General features: G+C 40.2%; 3 protein-coding genes across 5 annotated transcripts; 1 reads left to right on the top strand and 2 right to left on the bottom strand.

The window, feature by feature from the left end:
- The first annotated feature begins 3 nt into the window (after positions 1–3).
- On the top strand, positions 4–6410 carry rnf115a (ring finger protein 115a). The gene is made up of 9 exons (XM_005936116.3): positions 4–156; positions 2232–2290; positions 2530–2584; positions 2729–3012; positions 3162–3230; positions 3319–3391; positions 3467–3560; positions 4378–4493; positions 5159–6410. Exons 1-9 carry the CDS (start codon positions 4–6, stop codon positions 5276–5278), a joined length of 1023 nt encoding a protein of 340 aa, XP_005936178.1. The 3' UTR covers positions 5279–6410.
- Positions 6411–6642: 232 nt separating this feature from the next.
- Positions 6643–13280, bottom strand: gba (glucosidase, beta, acid). The gene is made up of 12 exons (XM_005936117.3): positions 13123–13280; positions 12907–12984; positions 12575–12766; positions 12340–12486; positions 10658–10791; positions 10411–10583; positions 10222–10311; positions 9967–10114; positions 8104–8328; positions 7522–7685; positions 7317–7433; positions 6643–7232 (listed from the first exon to the last, which is right to left on the bottom strand). Exons 2-12 carry the CDS (start codon positions 12977–12979, stop codon positions 7127–7129), a joined length of 1569 nt encoding a protein of 522 aa, XP_005936179.1. The 5' UTR covers positions 12980–12984; positions 13123–13280; the 3' UTR covers positions 6643–7126.
- A 1541-nt stretch (positions 13281–14821) lies between these two features.
- On the bottom strand, positions 14822–20838 carry dap3 (death associated protein 3). 3 transcript variants are annotated; one of them, XM_005936111.3, is made up of 13 exons: positions 20651–20838; positions 20431–20472; positions 20193–20306; positions 19233–19334; positions 18998–19106; positions 18802–18894; positions 18333–18463; positions 17324–17404; positions 16435–16599; positions 16265–16324; positions 16097–16186; positions 15125–15242; positions 14822–15041 (listed from the first exon to the last, which is right to left on the bottom strand). In XM_005936111.3, the coding sequence occupies exons 2-13, from the start codon at positions 20467–20469 to the stop codon at positions 14956–14958; spliced, it is 1188 nt and encodes a 395-aa protein (XP_005936173.1). In that variant the 5' UTR covers positions 20470–20472; positions 20651–20838; the 3' UTR covers positions 14822–14955. The 3 variants fall into 3 exon arrangements, with proteins under 3 accessions (XP_005936173.1, XP_005936175.1, XP_005936174.1); XM_005936113.3 differs by having other exon boundaries at positions 20619–20833; XM_005936112.3 differs by having other exon boundaries at positions 20662–20833.
- Between the last annotated feature and the right edge of the window lie 261 nt (positions 20839–21099).

Below are 21099 nucleotides of genomic sequence, written 5' to 3'. Positions count from 1 at the left end.
TGCATGCTGGGCTGGAGGTGGACGGCTGCCTTCGGTTTGTGGAGGACCGACGTCAGTGTTTGTGCTGCTCTGGGGAAGATGGCGGAGGCTGCGGCTGTTCCCCCGCATCGGTTTTTCTGTCACTGTTGTAAAGGTGAAGTAAACCCCAAACTACCGGTAAGCAGGAGGCTTTTCTTGTTTATCTGTCAGACTCTTTTAGAATACGTCCGGCTGACAGCTCTGCCTCACCGCTAACGGCCATTTGTTCCGCTTGCTTTCTCGCTACAGCTAAACACCAGCTAGCCTGTTAGCAGTTAGCGACGTCTGCTGTTGTTAACTCACTAAAATAAACTCCAGCTACGAGCTCCGTCAAAGGAAAGGGGTGGGGGGGAAAACTGACATTAAAAGCAAATATCGACAGGTTTTGTTAGACTTTCCTAGACGTTTCTGTCAAAGCAGTGTACTCGAAGCTCTGCTGTGACAGTTCGGGGGATGTTGTGTTTTTCCTCAAAACAACAAGGACTTGTCGAAAACATTTGCGTTACTGCTGCCTTTGTTTAGTGCTTCACACTTAACTTTAGTTGCCTGACAGCTGGTTAGTTTTTAATTTCCGATAAAAACGCAGTGTTGACAGGACGAGTTGGGGGATTTTTGGAAACATAGTTAAACATGTCGTATTCAGTTTCAGTTTTGAAGTTAAAAGTAGAAGCTAAACTCTGGACTCAGAGCTGACCTAAACCGTGACATACTTAGCAACTTTAACGTGTTTGAAACATGTCATCCACGTCTTAAATAGTATGGCGTGTGTTTGTATTCAGTGTGTTACAAGTATATTAAATACAACAACCTAAAATTAACCTACTCCAATACAAGGTTATGGTCAGCTGTAGCTTTCTCACAGTTCTCAGTGGCACTGTTTACTACTGTGGTGTTTTGTTGTGTTTTGTAGGTGAAATCTCAGATCCCCCCCCCCCCAATAACAAATAATTTAAAAAAAATTGCTAGTTGTCATAGTCCTTTAAGAAAGTATTTTTTGTTTGGACAAAAATAATCTTATACTGTGGACAAACTGCCCTGTTTAAAAAAAAAAAATTACAATATTCACAATGAACTGTTGACTGGTTTTATATCACCACTAGAGACACATTAATCTTTTATTTTTATGATCCAGCTGAGGGTAATTCCAGTCCTCCTTGTCACTGACTCTAAAGTGTCCCAGGCACAGTCAGTCCTATAGCATGTCTTCACTGAGCTAAGTGACTCCAACACCTAAGATTGTCGACCTGTGCTACTACAGTACAGCCCAGGCACCAGTCCTCAGTCATCTGTCCGTTTTATACAACAAACTGTATAATCTGTGAGGTTGTCCAATTTGACACTCAACTGATACAAACTGTTTTGCTTACGGCAAAGTTTCTTAACACGTTTTAACCACAAAATTCATTTTAGATCCCCAAATTTCTCTATGCTGTGCGAATATGAGTTTTAAAATTGTCATGTGAACTTAAGCATGGTATAAGCATAATACAAAAGGCTGGTATTTTTGTGACCTACTTTTAATACACATATGCTGTTCAACAAGGGTATCGCTTTAATCTCTCATAACCCTATCTGTATATTAAATGACCCCGCTTCTATCCTGTTTTCATGGTTTATAAGTCTGTGCTTTTAGTGTACAACTGCACCAGCTGCACAAATAAACTGGTAGCAGTGTTTTCCTCATTCTGTTACACAGGTTTTCTATCACGCCTCTCTTTAGGTGTGGTTGGCAGACCAGCTCTACCTACTTGGTTGCATTCACAAAATACAGGCCGTCACACTTCTTACTGATATTATCTGGCTGTACTTCTTTGTGTGCCATATTAGGCCGCAAAACGTCTTTACGTGCTGTAATTATTTTGTGGAATGGATGCTGATTTGACAGTGATAGAATATTACCTTTTGTCACATCTCATTTTCACACATGCAAAGTGGTGTATAGTTAACCAACACAAACAAATACTTTCAGTTGATAGTGTAATTGAATTTTAATGTAAAAAATTCCAGGTATTTATTGATTCCTGATTTTATTTTTTTTTCTGTGAGAATTGATATAATTGAGAATAGAATATTTAAATTACTGGATAGTTTATGTAGTATGAATAGTTTGAATAGTAGGGTCTAGGAAATAAAAATAAATTAATAAAAAAAAAAATTTAAAAATGAATTTTTCCTCTTCTATTTGACTCTTACATGGCTCAATCTATTTCTAGGAGTACATCTGTCCGAGATGTGACTCGGGTTTCATTGAGGAAGTAACAGAAGACTCCAGGTAAGAGGTTTTTGTATTATCGTCACTATCCATTTCACTTCTCTAGACAGCATATGATGTCTACACACACACAGGCTTTAGCTGGAACAAGAGCATGGACATGTACTGAAGAACGCTGATGTTGCACTGTTGTAACTTGTAGGCTCACTCTGCAGTTTTGTTCCAGGCTTACGCTACAGCTGAACAGTGCATGTTGCTAATAATGAGTCTTTTGTCCCCTTGTGCGCTGTTTCCCTCAGTCTCCTAGAGGTCGGCGCCAATGGGCTAGATGACACAGCCACACAGTTTGCAGAGGTATGACATGATCTGAAAGGTTTGGGGAGTTGAGGAAGGAATATGGGATAAAGAGGTTTAATTAACATGATTGTATGTTTTACTTTACTTAATCTTTTCCTTTTCTTCTGTTACTGTTCTTTTCTTTATTATTATTTCATCAAGCTATGGCACCTCTTGTTAGTCGAGCGGCCATTTACAAGAGACATTGACAGCCCAGACTCAGAACCTAGGCTCCCTGGTGGGCGCCTGGGGAGTTTCGGTGACCTAGGAGGGTTAGGAGGGGGACCAATTGGGGGATCTGTCCCAGCAGGCCTAGGAGGATCTATGGGGGGCCTACTAGGAGCTGGGGAACACTGGGGACCAGGACGCCCCCCTCGTCTGAGCAGCCAGAGGAGATACCGGTCTAGAGGCAGCAGTAGGCCAGACCGCTCGCCTGCTGTGGAAGGGTGAGTAACACACTAGTTCATCATTTTTCCTGGCTCTATTCTCTGCCTTGAATACTCCCACTTATAATGACAGTGCTATTTATGCTTTCCCCCGAACCGATCTTATTTTTGGTAATGACATTAACTGCTGTACATTTTCTGTTTGTCAGGATTGTACAACAATTTCTTGCTGGTCTTTTTGCCAACTCTGGAATCCCTGGCTCCCCTCCCCTGTCATGGTAATATGACATTATAGAGCAACAAGGTGTTACTACAATTTAAAATAACATTATTATTATTAAAAAGGTCTATTTGTGTTTCGTTCAGGACAGGGATGCTGCACTCTAACCCTGGGGATTATGCATGGGGGCAGGGAGGATTAGATGCTGTGATAACACAGGTAAACAAACTATAAAATAGTCTACAAAATTTGTGTTCTTCTCATGTATTTACATATGTGCCCGTGTCTGTGTAGTTACTAGGTCAGCTGGAGAACACAGGACCTCCGCCAGCAGAGAAGGAGAAGATCTCTTCACTCCCAACTGTCAATATTTCTCAGGAACAAGCCGGTCAGTCACCTCTGATTATCTTTTTTTCCTTCACTGTCCCCTGATGTTTCTTTATTCTGTCCTTGAAATACAAATTGCAGTTTTGCCATTGCTCGAGTTGTCAGGTCAAACCCCTATTTATTACTACTACAACTAAGTTTGTGTTTTAAATAGTGGTCGCACTATTCATACCTCTTGAAGTCAGTGTGTTGTATGCTGTCCGCTTACAAAATAATCAGTAATGCATTCCAGAAAAATGTTAAACCAAGTATTACTTTGCTTTAGTTGTATATGTGCACTCATTGACATGTTTCCATATAATGTTTTATTTTTACTTGTTTTCAGCTTTGAAAAAAAATAGCTAAGGACAAAGTGTCCATTTTGTTGATACATAGTTGTTTCAAAATCTTCACAGCACTTAAATGAAGGAGCTTCTGAAACTGTGCCTGTTAGGGACGAAATGCCCAGTAGCCTTGACAGTATATATATTTTTGCTTCCTGGTCTTTCACCTCCCCAATTTTCTTTCCTCTTTTGGCTCTGTTCTTCTTGACTTCCTCTTCTTGGTATGCTGTCCTATTTTACCACTCAGCTGTAACTGTGTGACTAGTTATGCTGTCCAGTTGCTGCAGGACTGTTGATAGCTGACTTTAAGGCATAGATGAATGTCCGGGTGCATTCTCAGGACTTTGTGTTATTCTCTGCTGAGAAGTGTAATGTATATCTCCTCAAGAAACGTAGCTGTACCACTTTGTAAGCATGTGTGAAGCTGTCTCAATCAAAAATGACAAGGGTGTTGATGTCAGGAAAAGATTTAAAAACACATATCCTCTTCAATAGATTGCTGTATGGAATGCCCTGTATGCAAAGAGGACTTTAGAGTTGGAGAGCCCGTCAGACAGCTACCCTGTAACCACTTCTTTCACTCAGACTGTATAGTACCGTGGCTGGAAATGGTGAGTCACATCAAAAACGTTGAATTTTTATTAAATATAACCATACCAGAGACCATACATGACATTGAGGATTCTATGTGTTATTTATTCACTTTGCATTTGAGAGCATTCAGATCTACAGGAACCTCAAATATGTGATTTGATTATCTGAGTCATGATGGAAATGCCATGTAGGTGGGACCTGAGTAACACTTAGCTTAAATTGATGATAATGGAGTGGAACTGATGAAGTGTTGTTTTAATGCCACTTCTGTATGCTGAATAATGCTTCCCGATAGTTTATTTATTGCAATGATACAGTCAGTGTTTTTATTATTGCATGGTGCTTTTAGTATGTTATCCTCCTCTGTGAATGTGTTATTTTGAAAATCTACCTGGAATTTGCATGGGACAAAAGGTTAAAAAAAAATTACAAATCTGAAAATTTGTTTGCATTCATCTTCGAGTTATTTGATATTAGCAGTTGGGAAGCTGTGGATAGCACATAATTGGCTGAGCAGATTAAAACATTTTTAAAAATGAGTCACAATCAAAGACAAAGAGCAGACTGACGTCATTTAAAACAGGCCCGAAATAATGTTCCACTTATTAAAAGTCTTCTCAGACACTTGTGAGAAAACTGTGCTTAGCAACTGTTTTCTGCATTTTGTTCTGTGGCCGTGCAGCATGACACATGTCCAGTGTGTAGGAAGAGTTTGAACGGAGAAGATAGCAGCAGCCAGCCCCCATCAGAGTCCCCCTCGCTCTCCACGGACCCTCGCACACAGGAGAGATGGTCCTTCTGAGACACCCACCTGTCGCATCCCTTTAGTTCTCCTCGCCTACATCAAGCAGCCCACTGAGAAGACAAAATCCTTCTCATTTCCCTCTGTTCATCTCCGTTGCAGTCATAATCATCTCTGTCTGAGTTTTTGTATTTTTACTTTTTATTATGCCTTTCTCCTCACCTGTGTACCAATGCAGACGTCTTAAGAGTCAGTTAAGTTCTGATTTATCTTTTTTTTTTATTGCCTAATAACAAACCAGCCTAGATTGTTTATCAAGCCCATATCCTCTGTACTTTGAACCCTCCAGGAAACTGCTTTCAAATCTTTTCTTTAAATATACTGCTGCAATAGACTATGGTGGAGAAATACCAGACTTCTTCATGCTTTTCCCTCTTTATTCATCTTAAGATTACCTAAATCCTGCAACTGAGCCCTGTAAGCATATGAAAAGACTGTAGGTGATTTTTTTTCACTCTACGCATGCACAGAGGCAACCCATAACAGCATGAACACCTTTATCCCTGAAATAAATGCTGTTTATGAAGGGTCTGTATAATGTTCTTTGTTGAGATTGTGTCAGGAAGATGTCGAGTGACTGTTGATATGTTAGTGTTTAATTGGATTGGACTGTAAAGGTGTTTATGTTTTTGTGTGCACACTCTGCAGTGTTTCAGGAGCACGACAGTCTTGTATAGGAATCATGTGGAGTTGCTGCTGTAAAATGGTCACAAACAGGTCGGACTAACTACAGAGGAAAGTAAGGGATTCAAGACACCTTTCAGAACTCTTCTAAATCAGAAGAAAACAAAACAATTACCCATAGTACCAGCAAGGGAATAAAAATAAATCCTCAGAGCTTGGCCCCATATACAATGCTTCATATTTCAACATGCTCCTCCTGGTGTGTATAGTATAAACAGCTGGCATCCCTCTGTCATTTTATTCCTGTTTACGACTGTCTTTTGTTTCACATTTTATCACTGTTTGATGTAAATAATTTTAGTCCAACAACTTAAAATTTGCAAAGAAATAAACATGAGAATGGAGGCCCAAATGTGAAATACTTGGTAATGAAACTGTATATTATATATATGAAAAAAAATGTCTATGATAAACTGTCTATGATGTATTAATAAACTGAAAAAAAAGTCATTGTTTCATTTTCATTGCTCACAATCCATGTAATAGTTGTTCCTCCAAATTTCAAACATTGTTTTATTTAGCAAATATGATTAAATAGCAACAACTTAAATTATTTACAGATTCAGTGCATTACATGATTTGATCAGAGCCATGTCAAGCATGTTATTAAAAGGAAATCAAGGCACCAGTGATTACGTAGCACAGGCTAATGTGTATATTCTTTTCAGGCATCATTTCCCCCCCCCCAAGACATTTGAAAGGGGAAATAATGTGTTGAATGTCTGGTTTCCTGTGGTTATTTTAAATGAATACAGGAATTACTCAAGTTATGTTTAAAAAAAAAAAATCACAGCAAAACAAAATAATATGTCTGTGTGATGAAACTTAAAACATAAAACAGCTTTTGTATTAGGGGTTTTTGGAACAAACAGTTGTGGAGACTCCCAAAGCCACACTGAAATCTTTCTCAAGAACTAGGGGCTTACAAGGGCTTTTTTCCTGTTTGTATTCACACTGCCAAAAGGAATGCTGAAGTGATGCAATCGCCCTACATTTATGTCAGAGGTTCCTCTTGCTTGCTTGGTCCAGAGGTAGGAGCTAAACAAAAATTAAGGCCCTAAAATCAGGAGGTTTTATGATCATCCTGTGTGCAAATTCGCAGAGAAATGCTTTTAATGTGGTTCAGCTGAAACAAATATGCAGTCTGAGAAACTGCTTTAATGATCACTGCCTTTTCCAAGCGAGTGTGAGCAGAGAATGAGCTGGAGCAGTGGAGGGGATGTAACCCACAGGAGGGTCCCAGACTTCAAACAGGATGTCTGATGATGATCTAAAAAAGAAAAACAAAGCATAGAAACAGTTCAGTGTTTACCCATTATGCCACATTTCCTACAACAGATTAAATATGCCTTACCTGTTGAGTATGATGAGCACTAGTGAGCCATCAGGTCGGATGAAGGCAGAAAATTCCAGGTGTGTCTCTCCACTGGCAGACACCCCCACTCTCTGAGACCCCTCCCACAGAAACTTGCTGTGTAGAAAGATCATGTAAGAAGATCTCGGTGAAGTAATGGAACGGGTGAAATGTAGCATTCAGTGTGAGCAGAGATCCTGACTACCTGAAGTGGGCCATGCTGTAGAAAGACGGCTGCTTGTAGAAGACATCACGCGTCGCATCCACTATAACAGGGCTGTCCACTACGTTTTTAACCCAGTTTGGTCCACCGTTCGGGTCCAGCGCCAGGTTCCAATCAGTCCAGCCGACCACATAATGATTCAAGTCCTGCCGTGGAGAAAAACACCCACAGTTTACTATCTGCTACCTCCTCTGTGTTTTGTAGTAAGATGTGTAATTTAGTCAGCCTGCTGAACTATCGCAGGGATTGCACGTCTACATAAACAAATTCCTCTGGACTCTCAGAGCGTCTGCAGCCTGAATTCACCCATGCAAAAGAGAGAGAATGGAAGGAGTCCAATTTCCCTTGAAAGAGAGTGAAGAAAGAAGAAACTAAACACCAGTTCCAGCTTGCTTTGATGGCCTGCAGGCCTGCAGTCTCTCGAGTGTGTGCACAACCTGCACTGCAGCACGAAGGGAGGTGACTCACCTTTCTGGAACAGCTCACAGCTTGTCAAATTCTCTTTTTGCAGTGGATCTGACTGAACAAGCACAAACCTCCACGCATCAGATAATATGATCTTACCTCTATAATGTCATGTGCATACTGTTCAGCTCTGTCCCAGCTTCCCAGCATCACTCCTTTGTTTAGCGGGTTCCAACCAGCGCAGGCCTCTGTGCCAAACAGGTAATACTCCGGGTAGAGGTCGTGGGTGGTTCCCAGGCTGATGTCAGGTGGCACAACGCTGTCTAAGTACCAGTGGACTGCCACACCATGGATGTACCTTCCTGCATGAATATCACTTAAGACCTGGAGGGACAAGAGGGAAAAAATAATAACGAAAACAAGAAGCACTCAGAGAGCACAAACCTCTGCTAGGGCAGCTCAGTCGCTGGACAGTATTTACTATTAAGGGGAACCTTTCGCATTTTTACATATTCATTTTGTTTTCTTTGTTATTTTGAAATGTAAGAAGTTTTGTAGTGCAGTTAAAACCAATAGCTCATTTTAATATACTTCACATAATTTTGATTGTTTATTGTTTATTACATTTGTTTAAATGTACACTAATAAATATCAAGTGAAAAAAGTTTTGCTTTGTTTTTTAAAAAAAAAAAAAAACTCTTATTCATAAAACATTGTAAATGTACTCAAATTGGTATTTATTTAAAAGCTATAAGCTTTTACTGTAAACATATTTAGAATCCCCACATATCCCTATAAGCGTATGTTGTCAGGTCAGAGGTCAAACGTGACGTGACATTTTAAATCCTTATATGGTATTTTCTGTGTGTTGACAATACACCATACTTGTAAGAATCATAGTTTCTAAGCATTAAGACCATTTGTCGATTTTATCAATAAATCATTCAATTTTATCAGAATTCACTCATAACTTTTCAAGCTACTGTGTTCACAGATAGAAAGATGACACACACGTGCAAACCTCCTTGGCAGAGATAAGGAATAAAACTTTCCATGTGGTTAAAGTAACAGCGCCACAATTTTCCAGATCAGTCCTAGAAAAGTATACACAAAATACTGGATTTATTTCCTCCCAAAAGGTTTCAGTAAAGTCTTTAAATATATGTTTCCTCACAGCTGCTGTAGACACTGAGTAAAGTAAATGTCCTTTTATGTGATTCCAATTCCAGTCACGACTCATTTTACCACTATAAACTCTCCTCTGGACTTTCATCGAGTGACACCAAGTTTTTTTTCTTAAAGTCCTTCCCCTAGCTTCAATAGGCTAACTGGAAGCTAATTATAGCATAATGGGTAAATACTGATTTTAATAAGTTATTTGGTTAAATTAGCCTACAGGGCCACAGTTTTGCCTGTTGCTTGCATTTTTCTTTTGCAGATCCAACAACTTCCCTATTTTTTGGTGTAAATCAGTCTTTGGAGTTTGTAAGTGGCTAATTCATCCATATATACTTTAATATCCCTCCACAAGTCATGTTAATGGAAATTATGGTTGAAACAGTGATTAAGAAGACCTTGAAAAGGAAAAATAATGCACTTCACTCAACATAATTGTGAAAGATGCCTTACAGTGTTAGTGGTTTTGACTTTATTTGTTGAACCACTGCAGAACATTTGCATTAATCTGCTTTTAGCCTGGTTTCATCTGATTCTTAACTGTCGTGAAATAGCAAGACAAGCGTCGTTCTTTGGGTTGATTTCTATCAACAGCTTATCAGATTGACATTTTTTCCTTTGCTGAACAGTTTGGACACCAAGTTTGTGAGACTTGAAGTCAAAAAAGTTCTTTATTCCCTCTTCCCCTTCTTGTATTTCACTACATTAGGCTTTCAAGTTATCTTGCTAAGATGTTTTGGATTCATTTATTCTCCTAAAACTGATTCATTTTTAATTTCTTATTTGCCTCAGGTAAAATAAAGTTTGCCATGACCTTTCCTGCTACCCTTCTGTTTACTGACTCACCACTTTGGCCCAGTGGGGCAGCAGAATGCGGCTGTCATCCAGTATGAGGACGTGTGTGTGTGGGTATGACGAAGCATGCAGGGCAGGGCCCAGGTCCAGAGATACCCAGTCCCTCTGCTCCTCAGGAGTGAAGCCCAGGGCTTGAAAACTGCAGTGAGACAAATATACTTGTCAGTCTGCTGCAAAATTTAGAATCCACAGCTCAATGCTTAACATTTTTTATATGAAAAAAACTTTTAATGCATCTGAGTAGACCTGTAGTTTGTCATCATTCCTGCAGAGGGCTCGTTTCCTGTCGTCAGTGCCCAGAAGGTCAAGTTATATTTAGCGTATTCCTCCAGGAACCTGACAGGAAATGATTAACACACCAATCAGAATACATTTCTCTTGAATCACGCTCCTCCAATATCTGATATCAATCTGATTTTAAGCCACAGAAGTCACCTGACATAGTACTGAGCCCAGGTTTTATGCTCCTTGCCCCCTGGCTGGCCCTTCAGGGAGCCCTTTCCTGTGAGTGCACCGTTCGTTTTCATCCAGGCGGGGGCACTCCAGGCACTGGCCAGCAGAGACAGAGGACGAGGAGACAAGGCCTGCGCACGCTGCAAGAGAGGGATCTGGAACACAAAGGAGGTAAGATGAGACATGGGCGACAACGGCCGTGTCAGCGTGCGAGACAAAAGACAGACACCTTCATGTTGATGTCTTCTGGGGCCAGAGTGAAATTGTGCAGATCATAGTCTCCAGGTGTGTCAGCATAGGTGTACAGACGTGTGGAGAAGTCACAGCTGGCCATGGGGACACGCACTACACTGTAGCCGATACCTGCCACAAAACACATCAACACAACCAAAGCTGGGGGATAAATCAGTATTATTACTCAACAATTATAGCATTTTATTCCACGGTGTAAAAACTCTTTAGAGAATATGTTTTAGAAGACTGGTGAACAAGCCATGCAATAGATTTCCAGAAATCTGAGGCATCAATAACAACGTCCAAGGAAGCTGTTCTGGCAGGATGCCCTTCATAGTAGCTGAGTCATGGCTGTAGTTGTAGTTTTTGGGCAAGAAAAGAACTCTGCAGGTGTGCTCAACTTTCACAGTCTTTCAACCTCCTCACCAGGAGAAGGCTCTTTCAGCGTTTTCTGCCGACCTATGCCATTGTACTCTCGTCCTAGTGAGCAGCCTCCACACAGAGAGGGGAATCCCAGACAGCCCACTTCCAATGGAGAAGAAAAGAAAACAAAAAACCCACGTACCACCCTTTTTGTCCGTACATTTGCCAGGCAGCTGTTGGTGTTTACTGGTCGACCGCTTTCCCACAGTGCAGTCAGCTTCACTAAAATGATTTCCTCCTTTCAGTTAACCAGATAAACACATCTGGCCTCAGCTTAGGAGGGAAGCAGGACATCTGGGAAGTGGAAAATAATTGAACTAAGGCCATTTTTGGTTAAAATCGTTTTTTCCTTCCTGAATGAAGGTAATTGTGTTGAATGACTGTTGGTTTTGATCTGCTTTTTTTCTTCCTTTTTGGCTGCTCTAAGACATCTACAAGTGTCAATAATCCTGTCATCATGGCACCATCTATTACTTGCCTCAGGCCAGTGATGTCAATGATCAGGGCTCGGCAGGATGTGCACCGTTTTTTGTTCTTCATGTCCTCAGGTTTTATATTTCTAACCAAACTGTAACTGAATTAGATGAGACTCTACTTTATAGAGGGCCCTAATACTAATTTCCAGCTCTATAGCTTTAAACTTTGACTCTACTAGAACAGCTTTGCGTTACAGTTCACCACACTTGCATTTTACTGGGCCTGGGTGCAGTTTCATCCACTATGAAACAAGCTTTTTTTTTTTTTAGCTCCCTTGCCCCATTCTTTAATGACCCTTTCTTCTGATTGGCTGCCCTTCATACACACCAGGTCTAAACAGCAGGTGAGTGGGTTTGCTGTGCTAAGTACCTTTCAGATCACTGGGGACATGCTGTCTCACTGATGTCGTACTACCATTGTAACAGTGTAACAGTAAATGTATAGAGAAAATAAAAAAGGAGACACAATTAGACACAAAACCCTTTTCTAGTTATTCTGCATATATTTGTTACATCTGTGTATATCATTGGGGAATAATTTTATTTTTTAATCACTCAGTCAATTATAACTGGTGCTGATACTGGGCTATGACATGTTTTGATGATCATCATGCTGCTGATGCAAGTTAAAAACGTGCCTTTTAATACCCCAAACTGTCTAACATCTCCTCGTTTCTGTTACCCTTCTTATACCTATTAGTATTCTTTTACTGCCTGACTTTGTATCGCCCTTTTGTAGGCTGTAAGGCTATGTCTCCCCGGTACAGTGGCAGTGTACCTTCACTGGAGAAGTACTGCCTCAGCAACTGTTCCTGTGCACCAGCAGAAAGAGAGAGTATATTGATGGCTGCTGCATCTGTCATCGCCCCTCCAAATCCCCTGGTCTTCTGGTACTTCTGATAGGGAACGATAGTCAACCTGAGCCCTGAAAGAAAACACAAAAGCAGACAGAAATGCTCTGCACCTGCTCCAGCATCACTGATGGTATCTTAAAATGCCACTCCTCTACCCACTTTCTCCAGTGCTGTTAGCCCGAACTTCACCCTGACTGGCCTCCAGTCTGCTGCCCGCAATGTTGCTCAGGTAGGACGAGAACTGGCCCAGTGGAGGTAGACTGACAGATCCAATGCTGTCACAATATGTCGAATTACATTCACACACCACAGAGTCATAGCCAAAGTTTCTGGCAACACATTTATTGTAACCTGGGAGAAGAATAAATCTAGTTAACAATTATTCTTCTGCAGTAATAAAAGACACACAAGCTGTGTGTGTGTGTGTGTGTGTGTGTGTGTGTGTGTGTGTGTGTGTGTGTGTGTGTGTGACTGTGTGTTTTCCTGGTTACCTGCAGAGAGGATCACTTGTGCTGCCACGAAAAGGAGCTCCCACAGGACAGATGACAGAGATGAAAGGGCCATTTTATCTACAAACAGAGTAGTTTTAAACATAGAAGTGCGAGTTTTTATTTAGAAAAACACACGTATCAGACAGAGGTGCGTGCTTTTTACTAATTTCCTTGTCATACGGCGCACTTTGTAAACGTAGAAGAAGATGTGCTCACCTTAGACGCTCCTGCAGTTTACCTCATGTCCTACATGAAAGGTCAGTCCTCCTCACGTTTCTCCAATTTGATCAAATGTCATCCCAAACAACTTTCTCCACTTCCTCCCTATTAGCCAGTCATGTGACGTTACATATGATCACGTGAACAACTATGCAATATTCCGCATCGGCAGCCAGGTGGTGCTATACCTTCATTTTTTCCCCACTTTTTTTTAGATCAACTTTATTGCAACATAGAGAGCAAGAAGTGCAAAGGAAGAAAATACTAAGCCAATTACGTAACTGCACGATTGGGCAATAGAACAATATACGGAAAATTACAAAAATAAATATTTTTTAATATTTTGTAAATATATTAATAACCTCAGAAAGGTTTTCAGTTCAGCTGATTTTAATTTATATAGCCCCAATTCACAGCAAGCTACCTCAATGCGCTATATTTGAGAAATTATGAACCTGAAAGCTTTGAAAAAAACAATTTTAAATAAATAAATAAATAACAACAGATTACTGCTGTTACTAACATCTTGTAAGGAATAAAAGCTATTTTATTTGAACGACTTTTTCCGATTTCTTCACTGATCAAATAGGCTTTACGCATAAATGTCAAGTTCTTCCTCCATGTCTGTATTGTAATGTCTTTTTCTGTTACGCTAGCTTTTCAGCGGCTTTTCCATTTGGTTATCATATCTGGGTTTCGGGGAGGATGCATCTCTAGGTCTGCGTGATTCTTTTTGTGTCACACGTGTGTTGTGAGACATGACTTCACGTTTGGAAACCTGAGCCAATTAAAATGTGGGACATTGTCGTAATATGTGGGACAAGGGCACGAGGGATAAAAATGCAGTGCAGGCCAACAGGAAATGGGACACGTGGTCTCCCAGCTGGTGAATGTATGAAACTAGACTAGTAGTAAATTTACTAGTAGGCTACTGCATTTTGAACCAGCTTGCTTTTATTCACCAACATTCGTAGTAGATCATAATAAATCAACAAACAACTTTGGACCATAAAAGTAAGCCAGTGATGTTTGGTTACAGTTTTTAAAATTATTAATTAAAATTTGTAAAATTCAACCCCAGTGAATTATTTATCAACTAGTCATAAAGTCCTGATGACTGCCATTTATCAAATGTTCAGAGAGGCTGCTATATTCTCTTGTAGAATTTACCTCATTAAGTAAATCCCAGAGATATATAGGTGTAGACACTTAATGACTGAAATTATAATTTTCTATTTGCTAGCTGGCTGGTATTGGGGAATACACACTTTTTCCCAGCATATGGTGATCAGCAACCCTTTCCTATGCCTGTGTGACTCCAGTAATCCTGCTCGGTATAGCAGATCCACCTGGACTTTGGTCCTGGTTTTTGAAAAGTGTGTTTCTGACTGTACCTGAAACCCAAACTCCGGGGTGTGAAACAAAAGTCCTGGGGGCCAGAATCACCCTGAGAAAGACTGGACTTTTAACTGCATCCAATTTTAAAGCTTTTCCTAACAATAAATACCTTCCCCATGGCCACTCACAATATACCAAAGTAATTAAACTTAGATTTCTGTAATTATACACATTACAGTATCCTATATTAAGATATCTCATTGATTAAATGTGTAGTTAAACTATTTACACTGACAGAAATTGAGGATTTCGGACCACATAAGATCAAAGTGCTGACAAAACCAAAAGCACAATTTTCTTTATTTTAACATTTTATTATCAAAGTAGCACGCATGCATCATAGTTTACAACAGTATACATATTACAGACATGGACACATGTATGTTTTTGTATTTCTAGTAGACTGATACTGATTTTAATCTGTTTGCATCCTCATAAGAAGCCACAAATTCTGTCCAACATTGATGGATTCTTGTTGCTCAAGAAGACGAGTTCTTTTTTCCCTTCCTCAGTTCGACCTGATTAGAGGAAAAAAATTAAAATATTAGAAACACAGCCTAAATTACGTGTTATTAGTGTCACCATCACCATCATCGCTCACTCTGTGGGTGCTGCAGCCAGTGGCGGTCCATATAGTAGAGGTAACAGCTCTCAAACTCCTTCTCGCTGTAGTTGGGCACAGAAACTGGAATGAATGGATCCATGCTGTCAAACCCCCTCTGATGATGAAAACACAAACAGAACACAAAACATCAAATCTCACTTTCAGCCATGTTTAAAGCCTTTCAATACAGCTGATGATCACTTACATACTGACAATAACTTACAATAGAAAAATAGAGAACATATGAATCATCATAAAAATGCAAAACATGCACTGCAGGCTCTAACAAATATCAGTCTTTACATAAGATAGATGCACTGAAGGGGAAAAAAATCAATAATGCACATTTCTAAATATGAATTAATGCATTTAAAAGAAAAGAAAAATTTCAGGTCAAGCCCACACAGTGTGAACTTACATCACCAACACTTTTTAATGGGGGAGGGGGATCAGAATGTTTTACGAGCCTGCTTTGAGTTTTATTGTTTAATTGTTGTCCAGAATAAGAGGTGGGCGACAGAGATGGATTTATCGGTCCATCTGCAAATGAATCTTGTGACACGCATACATCAGACAAATATGGCTGTGATGAACAGAACGGACTGCATTGACACAGTCGCGCTGTATAACTGCAAAACTGAACCCAGCGAGCAGAATGGGAACAGTAACAGAAGCATTCACATTCATGCTGCTGCATAGAAGAGCCAGCTTACTAAAGAAAGAGGGCGTGTATGCACTAAACAAAGAATAAGATTCATCCTTTGTTGACAAATGTCACAAGAAATCTGTTTTCTGACAATATTGCTGGTTATGCAGCATGATTTCTTGCTCACAGACAACAAAATGTTGCTCAGTCTGCAATTTCCTGACTAATAGCCGAAACTGAAAATGACAAGCAAAGACTAATCTGCCGTCACTGCTTGAGGGCGAGTGCTACAGATAATAAAGCACAATCAAATGACCTCTAACCTCTCCGAGCAGCTCTTGAGGCAAGTAGGCAGATTTGGGGGTGTAGAGCGATCCCGTCTGGGACAGAGTGGCGATAATGGCGCCTCCAGTCTAAAACGAGAGAGAGAGAGTGTTAATGGAAAATCTCTTCAACATAATATTCTCGTAAACACCTTGTGCTCTTCTCACCCAGTCGTTCCTCATGAGCTTCCTCAGGTTATAAATCAAAGTGAGCGCCTCTGGATCGACCTGATAACAGTGAGAAAGTGAGACGCATGAGATTTTCCATCTGTGGCAAACGTAGAAGAAGCCTGAAAACATCTTTGAGGAATAACAGGACTCTATATGTGTCTTCTCACAGCACTCTTATCCTCCTTCTTGATGGTGGATCTTCCCCACAGGCCATTGACACCATCCACTGCCACGGCCAAGTGGAAGTCTGAACCCGGTTGCCCGCTTTGCAGCCTCAGCTCCTTCATCACCGCCCCCACAACATCACTGCTGCTCTTCACACGAGATATACCCTAGAGCGATGCAATGCCATTTGTTATGGAAGCAAAATCAAGAATATAAATAACAGTAACTCTGCAGCAGAAGAAAATCTGAGTTATTGTAGCGTGTGGGTGGGACGGGGAAGCCTGTAAACATCCAGCTGTTTGATACAGAAGCCAAAAGAAGAAAGTAAAAAAAACCTGGATACCCGTCTGTCTACTCGCTGTTGTAGGATAATTGCTTAATATAAGCTTTATCCATATATATGACATATATATTATATATATAATAATATATATATAATAATATATATAATATATATATATATATATATATACTATATATATATATATATATATATATATATTAATATTATATATATAATATATATCATATATATATATATATACTATTATATATTATATATATATAGCAGCACCATCTTTTAAAGAAATGGGAATAATAAGACAACTGATACAAGTGGGAAATTGACAAGCTGCATATAAATTCCTGCAGCATTTGTCAGCATGCATGGTGCAAAAGTATTGTTCTGATCCATCAGTGCTCAGTTCATTCGCTATTGATCTCCAGCAAGCACAGGCAAGGTGAAAGATGAAACTTTAATGACCTGTGTGTTGGGAATCAGTCAGGCAGGACAAAAGAATCAGTAACAGGATGATGAAAATGTTTTGGAGGGTAAACACAAATCCTCTAAACAACAGAACTCCCACTTATTTGTACAGAGGGAGGACTCACCTGATCCACCAGCTCTCCTAGCAGACTTCCCTCCTCGGTGAACTCTCTCTTTGTCCACATGTAGCGATGCTTTGTCTTTATCTGGCAAAGAAACAGAAACATTAAACTCTCATCATTTTTCTATTTGAATTCCTCACCAGACTTTTACCCAACCCTTTCAATGTTTCTCATAGTTTTAGATTTGCTACCTTGAACTACTTTTATGCCCACTTGCATATGTGCACCTGCAATATATACTGAATCTCCTCCAGTGTGTTCAAATGGCAACCTTAGGGTTTTATTTTGAGAAAGAAGTGAAAGTCAGAGGAGAACAGATCTGGTGTGTAGGGTAGGTGAGGAGCCAAGATTGTGTTAGTGTAGACAGAAACTTCCTGCCATGGTGAAATCACAGATTCATAAGTACAAGTAGTCAGAACAGAACATCGTAAAAATGGAAGTGGTCTGGACGTGCATAAGGAGAAGACTTGAAGACGGAATCTAACGAGGGAAAATTTAAGCCAGTTATAGTAATTTTCAAGTTTGGTGGTTACATATGGGTACATATATTTACTATTTATAGACATTTTTTTTTCTAGGGGGGTGCATTTAGTAGAAAGGACAGTATAGATTAGCCATTAAAGTAGGGACAGAAAGAGGGCGAGTGGCTGGAAGTGAATGAGGTGGACTGGGATCCAAACTACTGGATCAATAATGATCACAGTTTATGGCACACGGGTCGTCTGCTCAACCAGGTGTGCTATGGGTGGAACATTTTTTCTTTAAAATGTTACACAAGTTTGGATGAAGACCATCGCTGAAATTTACATGCTACAGGAACCTGTGTCTCCATGTCAAACATACCATTTTCCAGGGTAAAGACGGGTAGATTTAAATGGTGTCATTTAATAACTTAAGTTAGTCCTAAACTACATCAAAGCCAGTACTTGTCCAGCTTGTTGATAAGCCTTTATCTCACTTTGAATACTCAAAGTACTCTAAATACTGCGTATTACTGTGTCCATATTGTTACCTTTGAAAGGAAGCGTTCGTTGGTGAGCCTGAAGTTGCGTAACCATGCCGTGGCTTGTAATGGCTGATCAAAGCGAGACGCGTTATAGGATGAAGGCAGCAGCTCCTTACAGTTCTTCACCCATTGATGAGCTGCGCGAGCAAAGAAGATACTGATCGTTAACTTCTCACGAAGGAGATGCAGCGATTGTGAAATAATATATTCATCATTAAAAATAAATAAATAGGTTTAAAGACCTTTAAACCGACACCACACTCTTTCTGAACGACTAATACATTTATCATTGGATTTGCAAGCAGGGTGGTTGAAAGTTGATCGCATACAACAGAAAAACATCACTAAAGGTCATTTTATTTGCTGACAGGTTGATGCCAGTCAACGAGCCACATAACAGGCCATTGAATCAGCGCATCCCAAACACTTTCTTACTGTTTACTAATCAGACATTTAGCCGGTGTGTCTGTCTCACCATCAGGAATATGAAGCACCAGCCATCCCTGTGTGTAGCAGAAGTGGACAGCGTGACAGAGAGAAATCGTCTTCCCAGTACCCTTCTGCCCATCTGAACACCTTGATAAGGACAACGACTGCTTTAATCAGGATCAAGAGCTAGAGTGCGTTCACTTTTCTGTAAGCGGCAGCGCAGGTGTGTTTCTGAAGGATACAAAATAAATATCGCAGAGCAGGTTTGCTGTAGTCTGTTTTTTTCAGGTAAGAGATGACCTCAAGGCTTGGCTGCCTCACCATGATGCAAGCTTCGTTAAATGTCTTCACCTAAAACCATGGAGAAGAATTTATCAGTGCTGCTTAAAACATTTAAGAAAAACTACACTGTAATCTACAAACAAGGTCACATTTGTAACTTTTCTATGCAGATCTCACATCCAAGGATGAACTTACCTGTTGCTGATAGCGCCAAGGGAGGCCTGAAGGGAACAGCGTGCGGATATGTGCAGAGGGCAGAGTGTAGTACTGTCCGATGTGCGTCTCTGAATGACATGCCTGGAAGGAAACGCAGGTCAAAATCATAAGCTTTTTTCAGTCATTTCAATTAAAGGGACAACAAATTCCAAATATCTGATTTAAGAATAAGCAATGCAGTCGCATTTCTATAAAAGCTGCAACAAAATGTTTTTAAATTGGATCTTTGTCAGTTGCTCAGCACCCCTCAGAGTGCCCTAAACAGAAATATATACTCGTCCTCTATATAACAACATTTTATCCACCATCCTGTAACCATTTTCACCGTATAAATCTCAATCTGGCTGTAATGGTCACGAACGAGTTCTCATGCAGTTCATGCAGCACAAACAAAAATCTTCAGGACAGCAGAAGAAAGAATGAAACACCGTAAAATGAAGACTGACAATGCTCACTGACAAATCTTTTGAACAGACACCAAATTCTGTGAGTGCGTCGCTTTTCAAGGCAACACATTTATGCAACATAACCTGAACGTAAAAGAAATTCAGCTTCAAACACAATTTCCTCTATTCAGAAAAATAACAACTTATAGTAAAAAAAAAAGGAAAAAACACTAATAAATGTAAAGTCTAACATGTGGCTTTTGACCTGAAATAGAAGATAATGAGTTTTCTTTTTGTTTGTTTTTTCATTTTGGTAAGTTTGGACCTTTTGTTTGCTATAGCTGATTTTTAGTCTTAAAAAAATTTAAAAATAAAGATTTGTGTTTAAATAATTTTCCCTTCAGTGTGTTGAACGGCAGTGGTGGTTTGTTCATCTGTTTTGCTTTTCTTTGTTAAGTTAATGTTGGGCAGGTACATGTTTAATAGACTAATGATTCAACACTTATCCCAACAACACGAGTATGAATCCAGCTTTGCCTCATGTCTTGCTTACCGGGTCGCTCTCCGGTGTCCTGAAGACTGAGAAAGGTTCCGGTTCCGAGTCTACAGCCACAGCCTCCTGCTGCTGCCTGCGTCCACCGCTGTGAAGGGACCTTACGTGGGCTACCTGCAACATTTTGCCACAACAGCTGTTAGTAAAAACATTTTTGACCTGACAGTTTTGACAATAAAGTGAAATATTTAAGTACTGTCCAGGTTACGAAGAAGCAGCTTCTAAAGCCTATCCTCACCGTTGGCCGTAGCCTTGAGGACAATCTGTGAAGAGCCATGACCTGAAACAGGGTGGACAGAGAGAAACAATTCAAAACGCCAGGATATATAAACACACACCAGTGTCCTGTAACCTTGCATAAACAGTTAGCTAACAGCTAGCTGTGTCGTCCTGCAGACACGTATGTAATAAGTAACGGGAACGAACCCAGAGCCGCGCGGACGCTGAAAGCTGCTCACCTGCGACTCACTTCATTAAATGTTCAGTGAGGAAGATTTCGACAAACGTCATCTGCTGAAAAGGCTCTCCAGACTCCGGTCACGGAGAGTAAATACTGCACAAACCGAGCCGATGTCAATGTGCCAGACCTGTCATGGACACCGCCATCATGCTGCACACAAAGGAAGTGACGTGACGCGGTGGTTTAGCCAATCAGACCGCACGAGGCGAGGCGACAACAAATGAGGAAAATGGAGTTTATCAGACTTTGGCGTTTGGCCTCTGATAATTACGGTACAGTTATTATGACTGTTTAATAGATTATAAAGGGTAAAGACAGTGATCTTTAAAGCATTAGATATATCCCTGTTCTCCGGATTTAGGTAAGATTAACAGCAACAGTACAGTAATCTCAGTTAACCATCAGATTAGTTGCCTGGAGATTAAACAAAAAAAAGTTACAAGGCTC

This window comes from Haplochromis burtoni, unplaced genomic scaffold (genome assembly GCF_018398535.1).
Source record: "Haplochromis burtoni strain Fernald_Lab_line unplaced genomic scaffold, NCSU_Asbu1 Contig_204, whole genome shotgun sequence".
NCBI classification, from domain to species: domain Eukaryota; kingdom Metazoa; phylum Chordata; class Actinopteri; order Cichliformes; family Cichlidae; genus Haplochromis; species Haplochromis burtoni.
Note: the sequence above shows the minus strand (reverse complement) of the source record. Positions and strands in the feature narration are given on the sequence as shown.

Bases quoted from the DNA above. Each gene is read 5' to 3' on its own strand.
- dap3 (XM_005936111.3), bottom strand. From the start codon at position 20,469: ATGGCTCTTCACAGATTGTCCTCAAGGCTACGGCCAACG. The intron at 19,107-19,232 runs GTAAGTTCATCC...CCATGGTTTTAG, and splicing joins CTTGGCGCTATCAGCAACAG to GTGAAGACATTTAACGAAGC. The intron at 16,325-16,434 runs GTGAGAAGACAC...CACTGTTATCAG, and splicing joins AGAAGGAGGATAAGAGTGCT to GTCGATCCAGAGGCGCTCAC.
- rnf115a (XM_005936116.3), top strand. From the start codon at position 4: ATGCTGGGCTGGAGGTGGACGGCTGCCTTCGGTTTGTGGAGGACCGAC. The intron at 157-2,231 runs GTAAGCAGGAGG...ATCTATTTCTAG, and splicing joins AAGTAAACCCCAAACTACCG to GAGTACATCTGTCCGAGATG. The intron at 2,291-2,529 runs GTAAGAGGTTTT...TGTTTCCCTCAG, and splicing joins GAAGTAACAGAAGACTCCAG to TCTCCTAGAGGTCGGCGCCA.
- gba (XM_005936117.3), bottom strand. From the start codon at position 12,979: ATGGCCCTTTCATCTCTGTCATCTGTCCTGTGGGAGCTCCTTTTCGTG. The intron at 12,767-12,906 runs GTAACCAGGAAA...TTCTTCTCCCAG, and splicing joins ACAAGTGATCCTCTCTGCAG to GTTACAATAAATGTGTTGCC. The intron at 7,233-7,316 runs GTAAGGCATATT...TTTCTTTTTTAG, and splicing joins GTGCTCATCATACTCAACAG to ATCATCATCAGACATCCTGT.